This window comes from Anneissia japonica, unplaced genomic scaffold (genome assembly GCF_011630105.1).
Source record: "Anneissia japonica isolate Jap-2015-1 unplaced genomic scaffold, ASM1163010v1 scaffold287740_len772037_cov194, whole genome shotgun sequence".
Classification (NCBI taxonomy): domain Eukaryota; kingdom Metazoa; phylum Echinodermata; class Crinoidea; order Comatulida; family Comatulidae; genus Anneissia; species Anneissia japonica.
The window spans coordinates 598,717-613,331 of NW_022736571.1; the positions used below are offsets into that span (position 1 = coordinate 598,717).

The 14,615-nt window shown below is 32.0% G+C and overlaps 1 protein-coding gene across 1 annotated transcript in view; it reads right to left on the bottom strand.

Annotated features, from left to right (window-relative positions):
- Positions 1-772: 772 nt before the first annotated feature.
- The window catches only part of LOC117116792, a 26,070-nt gene continuing 12,227 nt past the window's right edge, over positions 773-14,615 (bottom strand). The window contains exons 5-10 of the mRNA XM_033260886.1: positions 14,012-14,203; positions 8,983-9,176; positions 6,516-6,695; positions 6,131-6,198; positions 5,301-5,414; positions 773-1,013 (exon numbers count right to left, since the gene is read on the bottom strand). Coding sequence (XP_033116777.1) covers positions 838-1,013; positions 5,301-5,414; positions 6,131-6,198; positions 6,516-6,695; positions 8,983-9,176; positions 14,012-14,203 — 924 coding nt within the window. The 3' untranslated portion in view covers positions 773-837. The remainder of the gene's footprint in view (positions 1,014-5,300; positions 5,415-6,130; positions 6,199-6,515; positions 6,696-8,982; positions 9,177-14,011; positions 14,204-14,615) is intronic.

Genomic DNA, 14,615 nt, shown 5'->3' on the forward strand with positions numbered 1-14,615 from the left:
TGACCATGATGATGACCTCTGCGCATTCTGTTGTTTTTGATTTCCTAAAACGGATTAAACTGGTTAGAAACAGGCCAAGTTACGGAATAAACGCTGAATCGGAATCGATGACCCTCCCTTCTAGTGTGTCGATGCGTCATCGGACCATTCCATTATTATATAGCCACTGTGCAATCTAAGGCATAAAACCAAATTGTCGTAATAATACGGGTCTGTCTCTTATACACATCTAGATGTGTATAAGAGACAGCTCTTGGTTGGTACTACTACAGTACTACCAATCCCTCTTCCAATCCCAACCACAAAAAATTAGCCCCAAATTGCAAGGAGACCTGTACATATATTTAGTTTCTACATTAAAAAAATAAAGTTTTTTATCCCACCCCCTCATCTTCTACAAATCTATATACAAGCCTGCGTTTTGGTAATCTTTCTAAAAAAAAAAAAAAAGGCCCGCCCCTTCACTTCAATATTTACATTGTGACAGCAAACACACCATTATTTTTTAGGCCTAATATGATATTATATAATTTTGTAAAGTGTTTTGTAAACTGAAATGTATATTTATAATATGTTGATCTCGACATTCTAAACTTGATTTATTTTTGCAAAGCAAACCATTCCATGCATTACATATACAACCATATAAATATATATATACATATATATATATTTATATATATATATATATTAAATAGTTTTGCATTATGTGGCCGTTTGCTGTTTTATGTGTTTTTCCCATTTGCCTTTTAAAATTTATATATACATATATATATATATATATAGAACATAAAAATCACAGCTAATACAAGCTAATTTTCCATTACAATATTACTACTAATAATATTCATAATAATATGAGCTTGACGTCGCAGATGGTTGCCTTCTTGCTTGTCGATAACGTGTTTTAATAAGTATTCCACGGTAGAAATCACTTTCTGCCTCTTCGCTAACTATCTTACTCGGAAACCACCCAATTTTTCCGTCCTTCTGTCGCTTCCCTCTCGTCCAATCTACATATGATGAAAAAAGTAAATATTATTGCAAGTCACTCTTAAACAAGCAAAGAATAGGGAAGCTATATGCCAGATTTCTTACTGCATTTTATTGTCGGTGTTGGCAGCAGATTGATGGTGGGATTGTTGCCAGGTGTTAGGTATGTCATTAATTTATTTAACTACTTATGCTTTTTTTTTTGTAAAAAATAATAATGAACACGCACTAACAAACGTGTGATTACATGATCTTAATCTACAAGGCCGATCAACAATGTGAAGTAGGGAATTCCACTATAAGTGTGTTTAGTTGACTTTTCTCGCACCAGCGAAAAAGCACATGATTTTGTTCTCATTCTTTGGTTTTCCCGCACCAGCAGAAAATTTATTGTTTTTGTTCTGATTTGTTCCCATTTTTTCTATCCAAGGTTCTTTACGGTAGTCTCTTCTTCCTTGGTCTCAGTCGCCTCATGCATAATGTAAACGTATTAGGTGTCATGAATATTTATAATTAACAGAAACTTCTCGGCAAACTGCAAATTTCCTATAGGCAAGTGCGGTGCCAGCGGGTCTAGCCTAGGTTTGTATTATGTTCCTTAAAAGATTATTATTGATGAGAAAGGTTAGAGGTGAGTAAAAAAGAGGAAGAGGAATTAGTCCTAGGTGACGTCAATGTAGGCCTATTAGTATATTCAGAGTTAGAGGTAGTGCATGTCAAACCTACATTAAACCTACGGTACGAGAAAGAGACCACATGTAGGCCTAAGCTAGGCCTAGATTTGTTGATGGACATCAAGACGCAATTATGCACAAGCAGGTTAACTTATCATTATATATCACATACAATAACAATACTAATACCTTTATTTCTAGATTTAAATTATATTATTATTATTATTATTATTATTATTATTATTATTATTATTATTATTGACATTATTATTATTATTATTATTATTATTATTATTATTATTATTATTATTATTCAAAAGTGAAAAATATGCCTTAGGTCTAGCTAGAGTTAAATTAAAATAGTATGGGCCTAGTTGTAGAAGTATAGCTTGCCTATGCCTAGCCTTGAGGTCTAGGAGTAGCTAGGCATAGTGATTTTATTTTCTAGAGAATAAGCTAAAATAGGCCTAGGCCCACTGCCAAATTTATACTGTAATTTAAGCCTAGAAATAAATTATTGTGCATAAACCTAGGCCATAGGTCTAATTATTATTGTATATTAATATTATAAGTTAACCTTCTTTTGCATATTTGCGTCTTGATGTCCAGCAACAAATCTAGGCCTAAATGTACAATGCCTCTTTCTCGTAGGCTTTTCTACTGCAGCTAGGCCTATATGGCATGCACTAACTCATGGTACTACATTGACTTTATCTAGTCCTAAGGTAGGACTAATTTCTCTTCCTCTTTTTTACTCATTTTCTCTCACATCCAAATCTTTCTCATCGATGGTAATATCTACACGGCGGATCTTTTCAGGAACAAAATAAGGCCCCGCTATATACTACACTGGCACCGCACTTGCCCCTAGATAGAAAATTTGCAGTTACCGAGAAGTTTTAGTTGATTATAAATATTCATGTCTGAACTCAATGTAGTGTGATGGCTAATGAGTTTACATTATTCATGAGGCGACTGAGACCGAGGAAGAAGAGGTTACCGTTCTTTACTTATATAGGTTTCTGTATTATGATTTAAATCACATATTGTTATGATTTTTTAAATGTTTTTTTTTTACTTCGTAATTTCAACATCCATTCTCCTTATGGCAGAGAGAGAGAGAGAGAGAAAAAAAAGCTCCCAGCGAGAGCGTGTGTCTATACCCTATACTGCCTAACTGTATTATGTTTACTAATAAAGCATTCACATGGGATTCGATCATCAGTAAATGTGTGGTGTTGTATTTTTTTTAATGAATTTTGTACAGTAATAAGGCACTTATGACACATGACCCATTATGCACCTCCTCCGGATTTACATAAAAAAAAACATAGTGTCTTTGCTCCTGAGGAAGCATATACACAAAAAAAAACAATGTTCTGTTTCACAATCAGACATAGTAAATCTAGTTATAAAAATGTTTGTATTTGTCTTAATATCAATTTGATAATATGAAAAGACAAAATAAAATTAAAGGCCCTCCCCCCATGGCAAAAGGGCATAACTGACATTTTTGGCGAAAATGAGTTATATAGCCTAGTGGGGTCAGTACATCATGTTACACATGTTGTCCCCCGGGCTAGATAGGGGCATGGCAAAGGGGCATAACTACACAATTTTCAGTAAATCCCCAAGGCAAAAGGGCATAACTGCAGAGATAGGCTGTGATACGCTGAAGCGTGACGTTCTTTCAACAGCCAACCAATCAGAAGAGAGCTTTCTCCTTGGTTACAATGAAGGTTGCATGTTAAGTTGTATTATTTTTATTATTCTTACTGTTTGTGTATTCACAATTTGTAAATAGAAATTGGTTAAATAGTATGATTCTTGACAGTAGCATATGTCTAGTTAATGTTAGGCAAACATGATAAGCCTAGTTAATTTATGCTATATAATCTTGCCTTACTTTGAATGGCAACACTTTAATACTATGGAAATAAACTATAGGTAAATAGTAACTGTTTAATAAAAATAATTAACCATGGCAGAATAACAATTCACATTTTAACTAGAAATAACAGTGACAAAGAGGGACAACTAAAACGATTATTTAGCAAATACCTATGGCAAAGAGGCACAACTACAACATTTATTTATAGCAAATGGCATGACAAAAAGGTATAAATGCACAGTTTACTCGAATCAACTGTGTTCACTAAGCAAACAACAACTTACATTTCAATCTAAATCTATATATATAATACATTTTCTAAATATTTTATTAGAATATAAAAAAACAATAATATTCGTAATCATTTTATTATTGAACTTGGATCATAGAAAAGAATTGCTAATAATAATAATAATAATAATAATAATAATAATAATAATAATAATAATAATAATAATAATAATAATAATAATAATAATAATAATAATAATAATAATAGGCCTAATTTATATTGGTAATTACATGACCTAAAATATAAATTTATTATTTTACTTTGTAAATAAAATTTTAAAAATAATTGTAATTCTTGTTTAACGTACACATAGAAACACTCACATGCGCATCCTAACTAAACAGCAGTTCTATTTCATAAGTCAAAAAGGCTTTGTTGATACATAATAGCATACTAATGTTAATTCATTTTCTTGTTTGTATACTTGGTTAGCCTATACATGGGTTTTTAATCGTTTGTAATTTTAGTATTTATTATTTAATGCGTATTGTACATTTATTTTATAGTTTATACATGACTAACATATGAAATTATATATTGAATCTTATTTTTGAAAAATCTGACTCAAAATTGCGTTGAAAGGAACTAAACTGGGTACTTATATCCTTTTGCCAAAGTTTGTCAAAATGTCTTAAATCAGAAAACCCAAGGCAAAAGGGCATAACTGACATTTTGAGCGTAAAAATCAATATTTAGAGAAAAAAATGTGTGCTACAAATACTGAAACACATTTTAGGGCTAAATAAATTACACGTTTTCCTTAATATCTCCAAAACAGCAAATTGTCAGTTATGCCCTTTTGCCATGGGGGGGGGGGGGCAGTATATGTATAATACATTCTATTACTTTAAGGCGAACTTATGCTCCTAATTTAAGACGAATGAGCTGTTATGACCTTTTTTTCTCCTCATTATTTTAAAGGTTTTGATTTTTATCGATTTTATTAGAAAGCATTCTCATTACTATTTTATAAACATCGTTGATATGCATATTTATAATATATGAATAATAATTCATTCACTTGATATTACCTATTAAATCTCTCTGTTTTTGTAGACATATAATTTGATGTTTTTGCATACAAAATAACTAGGCTTTTCCTCATTGACATAATGAGAACTGATGTTAAAATATAATGTTACATAGGCCTTGGTATAAAAAAACGAATAGTAAATATTTGTTATTACTTTCTTAACTATGCTGGATTTTGCATTCCTTTCTATCTAAAAAATCCCCTTCTCAGCCGCAAAATAAGTTCTATAAGGATGATTACGGATGATTCATGAGATTGTGCTTCACCACCATACGGACAAAATACATGCGTGTGGTTAAGACCTTAAATGTAGTCACCTCTCTACCCTATGATGCTTAGTTCGGTTAAGCATATGGATAAGCTGGTCATTAGGACCTCAGTAGTAGTTTTTCAAAGAAATATAAATGATTATTATACCTTCACCACGTGATCGTTCTGTTTCCAAAATTCCCACAGTATCGTTCACATCAAGACACAGCTCGTTTTTTCGGTCACTAGAAAATGCTTCTGATACAATTTTAATCGGATGCCCTGAAATAATAAAATCAATTAAGGTTAAGCCTATTTGATTACTGAATTAAAGTACTAAAGTAATACAATGAAGTATACACATATTTATGTGTAACACATACAATACTTAAAACTATCCTACATCTACCACACAAAATACCGCATTACAGTAATCAAGGTTAGGTGCATGCTACTATGGCTTTCTTATAACTACAAATGCATTAAAAACTATACTTTTTTATAAAAAAAAAAAATCAAATGACAAGAAACCATTTTAATTTACGTGCGTTATAAAACGAATGATAAATTGTATTTATTCATGCCATGAAAAGAATATTTTCATTCGTTGAACGCTTGACTTTGGAACAATTTTATTTTTATGTATTTATTTATTTATTTGTTCTTTATACTGTATTGCCTCTTCAATAATATGTTACTGTTTTCCCAGATGGCCCAGTAGTGTAGGCATCAAACATTAAAATCACAAGAGAAAAAACACAGAAATATATTTACATATAAAATTGATGGAAAAGAATTACCTACACCCCCTCCCCACTCCTGCATTCAAAATTTAAGAACCCCTAAAAGTAAATCTTCTTCTACCAGATCTAGTTCTGAATTATAGGGAAATTGTATTATCATAATGCCGATGAGAAAGCTTTAAAGATATTTTGTTATTAAACACAGTATTGTAAACAAGTGAATTGAAAGTGTTATCAAACAAATTAAACCCTTACTGTAGTCGTCGTATACCCCATTCTCTCCTTCAGAAACCATAAGAGCTTTCTTCCATTCACCTAAATCACTGTTGAGTGGTGATACATAAACACGACATTAGTCAATCAATGCAATAACGAACACAAACTGATGAACTGAGATACACATTAATAGTTTGTGAATAAAATAAAACTGATTTTATTTGAAAGAATTTTGTCTAGCAAAGCTTGAGCGAAAAATAATTGAAGATTTAGTAATTTTTCTCAATTGTATTTTAGTATTTCTTACTGTAAATGAAAGGTACAGAATTAAATAAAACATCATATTAACTTCTTCAAAAACAATTTATTTAAAACGTGTTTTTCGGTGTTTTACGTCAAATTAACCATGTTGCTATATGCTTACGCAAATGTATTAGAGTGAAGACCTATTGTATAGTCAGTTGGGTTGTCTTTGCCCTCATCTTTGTCGTATATCCACATTTTAAACATCAGTCTTTTATCGGGCATCCAGCTCTCCCTGTTATTTGTGTCAATAAACTCTACGTCAACATAGTTACGGTCGTAACAGTTCAAAACTGTCTCTCTAAAGTAAAAAAAATAAACATATCTATCCATTCATGGCACAATATTTATAATGAAATATAAAATAGTCAATGCATGAAATGTTTACTGACCAACTATTTACTTTATTATTATTATTATTATTATTATTATTATTATTATTATTATTATTATTATTATTATCCTCATCATCATCATCAGGGGTCTCGCCAGTTATACTTAAGCGTGGCGAGGACGCCACGCTTAGGCAAAATACGCAAAGATTGCACTACGCTTAAAGAATTATCGCCACGCTAAAATAAATTTGTACTAGATTTTATTCAAAACGTTACAACAATAAAATTAATACCATAGTGTCAAACTTCGGCAGTTCAACAATGCTCCCACCTCTTTTTCAAGCTCTCTTTTTCAATCGCATATCGATCGGTCGATGCTAAATATTCAGCTGGATAGGGTGCGACTCCGTACCGTAAAGTAAGCGTGACAATCGGTAGATAGTACCGTGTAAAAAATGTGAGTAACCAGCCGTGCGTGCGCAAGCTAACAAAAGAAGGCATAGGCTAGAACTGGTTTCATATTTAGGCCAGCATGTAGCATTGACTAAATTTCAATATAGCCAAGTCTTGGGTTACGATCTTTATTTGGGGGATTTTAGTACTATTGCTGGGGCAAATGCAGACTGTGCGATCGCAACCCCTAAATTGTATTTAGAATAATTATTACTGTATTATATGCCTATTGTTGATTATGAATTACCGGTAAGATTTTTAAGGTATGAGGGTGCAATTTCCCACCTCAGCCCCCAACCACATGGTGGGGCAGAGGTGCTATGAACTTCCATGCACCCACTACCTCCAAATCCTGCATCCGCCCCAGTAATGAAAATCTAGAGCAGTGGCGTCATTATGAAAGAGACATCAGAAAAATAATTAATATTTAAACATTTAAGTTCAAGCCGAGTTTTTTGTTAAAGATCCATGATGTCAATTTTTTTAAACTACAATGTTGGGGTCCTCGTAAATGGGGGCCCTGGCGCTCCGTACCTCCCCCACCCCTATCAGCGCCCGAGTGACGCCACTGATCCAGAGCATAGTCCCGATCTTAGCTTATGATCGCGAAATACGGTAATTAATCTGAACGGCAGGCTATCTTGTTGGGTCAGTTCACTCTACTAAAAAGTATCGTCGGATGTTGGTAAAAATATCCATTATGATTTAAGAACGAGGGAAGAGAAACAAAAATGATACATCCCCACTGACTCTTTGCTTTGAACATCCTATGATCACCACCATTTTTTCTCTTTTGTGGCAAAAACCACCACATCTATAATTCATCGATATCATAAATCATAATTTAATGTACACATTTACAATTGACATAGGCCATAAAGGAATTGTATTTAGTACATTTCCACTACGATTACCAGTCGATTGTTCACTGGATCTTGCTCCTACCTGCTATCATAAACAACAAATTGGAAAGGAGCAACTGCCCCTGCAATTTACATACGTGATGAATTGCAGTCAGAACACAGAAGTATTTTAGTTGGTTCCTATTATTTCAAAATCCATTTTTACACAAATAATAATTACCACCTGTAAAGTACTGTATATTGATAATAATAATTAAAATCATAATTAAAATAATAATAATAATAATAATAATAATAATAATAATAATAATAACAAAATGATAACATCTAATTTTATATCTCCATGACTAGACACACTGTAACTGGAGATTGAACTAAGGTATGAGATTTTTTCGGGGGGGGGGGGCAGGAGTGCCTAAATTTTTATCACATGAATACTTAGTGTGTTACACATCTTTCTATAACAGACTCCATTCTGTAGGTACTAGTTTTGATGAATTGTTTCCGTTTCTTTATAATTTAACTATACAATATTTGCTTAATTAAATTTAATTAAAGGTATCGAGTTAATAAAATTTAAATTGTAGGACGTAAGTCTGCCGCGTCGCGTCTGACACCATAAGTAGCACCAGAAATGGCAATGCATAGAACACACCCTTTTAAATTTTGCGCACCACCATATTTTGCACAAAAATTTCTGAAATTCTACCACACTTAAAAAAAATCCTGGCCAGAGGGCTTTATTATTATTATAATTAATATTTCTCTTACCGGTACTTTATCATATTATAACTGTCATCATACTTATCGTTAATATTATTTTTGGGTTGTTCCAGTACTCTATTTATAACATTTTATTCTTGACTACGCCTACATGCAATTACTGTGCTTTTTATTGTTAGAGAGGGACAAATAATGAACATGTGTGTAATCTTACGTATTCGAGTTTTCCGTTGAATTTCTTTTTGGTGACGCAATTATAACGCTTGAACTACATGCATATATATGCATACGGCTTCGATGATAACGCCCTTTTATACTGAATGCAGTGGAACTCTTCTCATTTCTTGGTGTGTATGAAATGACCTCATCATGCTTGAGAAACCAGTCTGCTTCAATATCTGCCAATTGCTAAATACATAAAACATGTATTTTTAGAAATTAAAGGAAACTAAAACCACTATCATCTAAAATATGTATTCCCTATACAAACATGATGAAAAGAGATCACGAAATTAACTTATACATTGTTTATTAGGGTATTTTAAATGACATTCTAATTTGCTTTCAAAAGTGTTAGCTTTTTGATAAGTGTTAGATATATATATATCTGTCTCTTATACACATCTAGATGTGTATAAGAGACAGAAATAATGTTATGGCATTACGCTATTAAATATCCTGGAGAAACGTCAACCGCCTATGTTATTATTTCTTGTCTCCATTCTACTATATGTTCATCAGGATATACGTGCACCCATGACTTCTATGCATCATATATATGAGGCATGTTGTGGCAAAATGGCTAAGTTGTAGCAAAAATTGAAATTTAAATTATTGGTATTTTTTTAGAAACGAGGTCATTCATTCAAATTGGACATTTCAAGACTAAGTTATTGGAAATTGAAAGTACAGTACTGTTAGAGTCAAGATAAACATGATTTTGATTAATTGACTTTCAAAGTTATTTGTGCATACATTGTTTAATAGAATGAACTATCAAAATAACGTTAAATACACAATGTGTTGACCAATTCCAGAATTGATACGTTGGGACATGATTAATAAGACATTAAACTGTTTATCTATAGTGAAAAAGAGATCACACTGGTGGTTATTCAGTCATTTATTAAAAACAAAAACAATATTTTTATTCATTATCTAAATATTAAAAAACAAATACACAAAATAAAATAGGAATACATTAAACCCGTAAATCCTAAAACATTTAAAACAATTAAAATACAATAAAAGCGCTTTTGAAATTAAAGAACACATTAAATGTCAAAAATTCTTCAAAATGCTTTTGAAAAATTCATAAATTTTCAATGATTTAAAAGATCAAAAAAAGAACAAGGAATGATTATTATTTAAAGAATATCTCAGTATTTAAAGAAATAAAAACAAAATTTAATCCATTAATGCTTTTTGATGTAAATAATTTAAATAAATAAATGTAAACCAATATATAATAAAACTAGTATTTGATACACTTACAGATTATTTTATGTACATAACTTATTTCTATTATAGTTTCATTTCGTATAGTCAATGAACATACAAATTAAAATTGTGTTATTAACAATTTACTACAGCAATGCTCTCACATCATAAATTTCAATCTCAATCATTGGCTTGGTGAATGGAGGTGGATGACAGGACGGAGAATGATGGTCGCGTAAAGAATGATAGGGTAGAGAATGATGACGCGATAAAAATGGATGACCAGATAAAGAATGATGACGCAATGGAGATGGATGGCCGGATGGAGAATGATGCCAAAGTGGAGAATGATGCGATTGAGATGAATGACCGGGAAGAAAGCGATGACGCGACGGAAATGGATGGCCGGGCGGAGATAGATGGCCGGATGGAGAATGGTGGCCGGGTGGAGACAGAGGGTGGGTGTGAGATTAACGAAAACCGAGATGCGCCGATCGGCAACAAAGACGAAGAAAGATACTATTGTTAACAAATTTTAATTTCACATTAAATAGTTTACAATTAATTTAGAATATTAGAGTTTAAATGAGACAAACAACTCTGAGGAGTTGTTGTCGAAAACATGTCGAAAACATGTTAATTTTTGCACCCTCATGTTAACAGACTACAAACAATCTTGATTGTATAAACATTTTTTTATGCACACAGAAAAAATATTTTGCCACCATGCAAAACATCCTGCAAGAAAAGATTCACTTAGTTCAAAGATGGACAGCAACGAAAAAAAATCAACAAAAATTTCTAAAGCATGTCATATGGGCAAAGAAAGACATTTATAACATCTCACTGCAATCGGACGGAGCCAGCACGACGACAAATCACAAATGATGATCCCAAGCGAAATGTTTCTTGCAAGTATTACCTCCCATCTGTCAATTTGGACGTTGTAAATGTCTGTCAAACCTTTTTCTTAAGAACATTAGAATATTCAAGCAACAAAGTAATAATACGTTCCTTAAGAACTAAACCAATCGGAGAAATCTTCGCACTGGAGGATCGTAGAGGGAAACATAAAAATATCACGTCGTAAAAGAATAAAATAAAAATAAAATCATAGAACATATAAATAGTTATTAATAAGCCACTACCGCAGAGAATATGCACCGTTATGAAAGTACTTGCCGCCTGAGCTTAGCTGCCATAGAAATGTATCAATATTTCTACCAAAACTGTCCTGGTTTTTGTAAATATGAAAAGTATCGGTGGGTTATAAAGGAACTAAACCAGGGAACAGTAACATTTCACTGTTCCCTGACTAAACATTGGTTTTGGAAGCTTAGATCTCAAAAATGTAAACATTTTTAATGAGCATAAAAAAGTATGACAACATGAGTTTTAGAATGTTGACACACAAAGCTGCAGCATTTGTAAGGGACATGAAACCCACACAAAAGATGCTAAGATATCAAAGGCCCTCTATCAACAGGATAAAGACAGAGAAAAGCAGGAGTATGAGGAATTTGTATATGTGGATATGCAGAAAATATTTATGCTACCCCAGATACCTGGGTGTAAACAGTGCCAGTTTAAGCGAAGGGTAATTCGGTTCAATGAAACATTTGCTTACGGTATCTTGGCAAAGCAAGCAAAGCCATTCGAATATTGTTGGACGAAAGTGTTTCTGGCCATGATGGCTCTGATGTGTCAAGCACCTTTGCTAAGTTTATTAACCACCCTGGAATTAGAAATTTAAAAAAACCTAACGTTTCGGATGGACAATTGCTCTTCTCAAGAAAAATATAAGATTTCTTTAAACCGCAGTGACAAATGAAGTACACAAAAGAAATGGACGCAATGAAGTGAGATTCCGATACTTTGAAACAGGCCACACACTAATTTATGTCAGCTGACTCATTCCACCACCAAGTAGAATTAGGCATGTAGAGGATCAAAAACGTATAAGATAGTAATGATTTTAATACAATTTTAAACTTCGAAATGAAAAAGGATCCAGTAAAAGCCTTGTAACTCTAAAGCTACACGACGTAAAGGAAGTTGTTTTTTAAAAAGAGAAACAAACCTTTGCTGGAAAGATGCATACATGGACACTTCATATAAATCAGGGGAATTTTTTAAGAAAAAAACGGCACAGGCAATCGAGGATGGTTCTTACAAACCCGAAACGTTAAAATTACCAAGAGGCATGACAATTGCTAAAAAAAGAGGCAACTAAATGTTTTGTTACCTTTGATGCCAGAAAACCGAAAATCATTTTCTTTAAATCTACCTAATGGAAATTTTACTGACATTGAGTAATGCAATTGTGAAAGAAAAAGTGTAAATAACTCTAAAAATAAACTGTAAAAGAACCTATAAATAACTAATAAAACAGTTGGAGCATTGTAAATAAAACTTCTAAAATGGTTTGTACTCATTTGTTTAACCTATGTTTTTATTGCATCATTATCATTATTGCAATGTATATTATAACTTAATAAATATAAATTTATTAATTTTATAAAAATTAGCCCATTATTTTTTGCAGCAACATTTTTATAAAATGTTTGTTATAAATCTATAAATCAAATTTCATATACATATACATTTCAATAAATTGATTAATAATGCATGTATATAAACACTTTAGAAGATAATGTCCAATTTCAAAAATATTTCTCTTACATTCATATATACTTTGAAAAAGGCATTATCTCCATTTTGACCCACTTAATAATAATATTAATCAATGAAAAGTATGTGGCAATTTTTTAAATAATATATCTAAGCAAACCATAGTTTAACAAGTTTTAAATCATTTGTACTTTTCTTGGGAAAAACTCAAAAGCGTTTGCTCATTTTACTTAAAACTATGATTTTGTTACTTAATGCCTTTTCTCAGAGGTGGGCAGTATTTAATGTTGATGCTATTGATATGTCTGATGATCATGTCATACCGTATTTACAATTGAAGTAAATTTTACGTTTGATGATGAGGCAGCATATAAGCCAAATATTGGTGTCCATTTAGTGAATTTGTTCTGGATCATTGTGGGAACAACTAAAGAGAAAGGGGTTAGACTGCAAAAGTGAAGTAGTCAATAAAAGTTTGAAACCATATGGTACAACAAAATACTGCCAGTGTAAAAGAAAAGTTTCGGACGTTAGTGCAGGTTAGTAGTCATAAGATAGACAATGTGACATTTTCAGTTGCAGAAGCACAGTGTAGACCATTATTGGAGAGGAAAAACCTCAATAGATTTGCATGTTGTAAACATTTTGCTGCCGGTAAATTCCATTGAAGATGACTACAGAGAGGTATTTAGTGGTAATAAAGTGGGAAAATTAAAAGACTACCAAGCTGAGTTACATGTAATGGCAGATGTTAAGCTAATTGTTCAGCCTTGTAGAAAAACACTGTATAGTCTAAGGCCAAACTAAAATATTCTTAAAACAAAATGTTGAAAACAAGTTGTAGGGACTGATTGATGTAAGGACAATTCAGTGACGGATCAAGGGGAAAGAGGTAAATAGGGCGGCTAAACAGCAATAACCGTTACTTATAAGAAAGAAAATATATACAGTTGTATAATAATAATAAAATTAACATGTCTAAGTAATATTATAATTATATTCAGAAATTAAATTGTTTTAGCAATTTTTTAAAAGTTTTTAAGTGACCAAATTAAATTTAAAAAAAAAGAAAAACTGATACGCACCGAATAAAGTTTAAAGGAGGAATTCCCCTTTACTGAATAGGACCCACTGTGTAGAAGGCTAGAAATAGAAGACAAACTACGCCTCACCTGGATTAACTGGTCATCTTCAATGTTAAACTGACGTATTATATATGTCACATGACTAGTTTCTTTTTCAACCATGTCCTTAGTGCGTCGGTCAGCCTCATTCACAAGACTTTTGAACATATCAAGTGTCTGGGCGTTCTGTGATTGAAAGTTGTCATAATTGTCGTTCTTTTTCAAATCGTACTCCAAAGCCTGAGAATATGAAGAAACGAATAATTCAGCTTTATGTAGAATTATGTGGGTATAATTATTAGATAGAGATCTATATATTTTTTAATTCTTGGTATGTTTCCTCATCTGTTACACAAAGGACTACCCATACCATAAAGTATATCGAACGATCGAAAATTCAAGATTTTTTTTGTCTTTCGTGGGTGTAGCCCACCTTTATTCTCTCTTTATTCATTGTTTTCATTTTTTCCAATTACTCTTTCAGAAATATAAAACATTTCATAATTTATAAATAAAATACATTATAAGGTAAAAGAAGGACATGTAATTATGTTTCTTAATAAAACACTTGATAAAATAAACTTCAAATTAAGAAGCTTATAATATACATAACATATGCATTATGCATACATATACACATACATACACACGA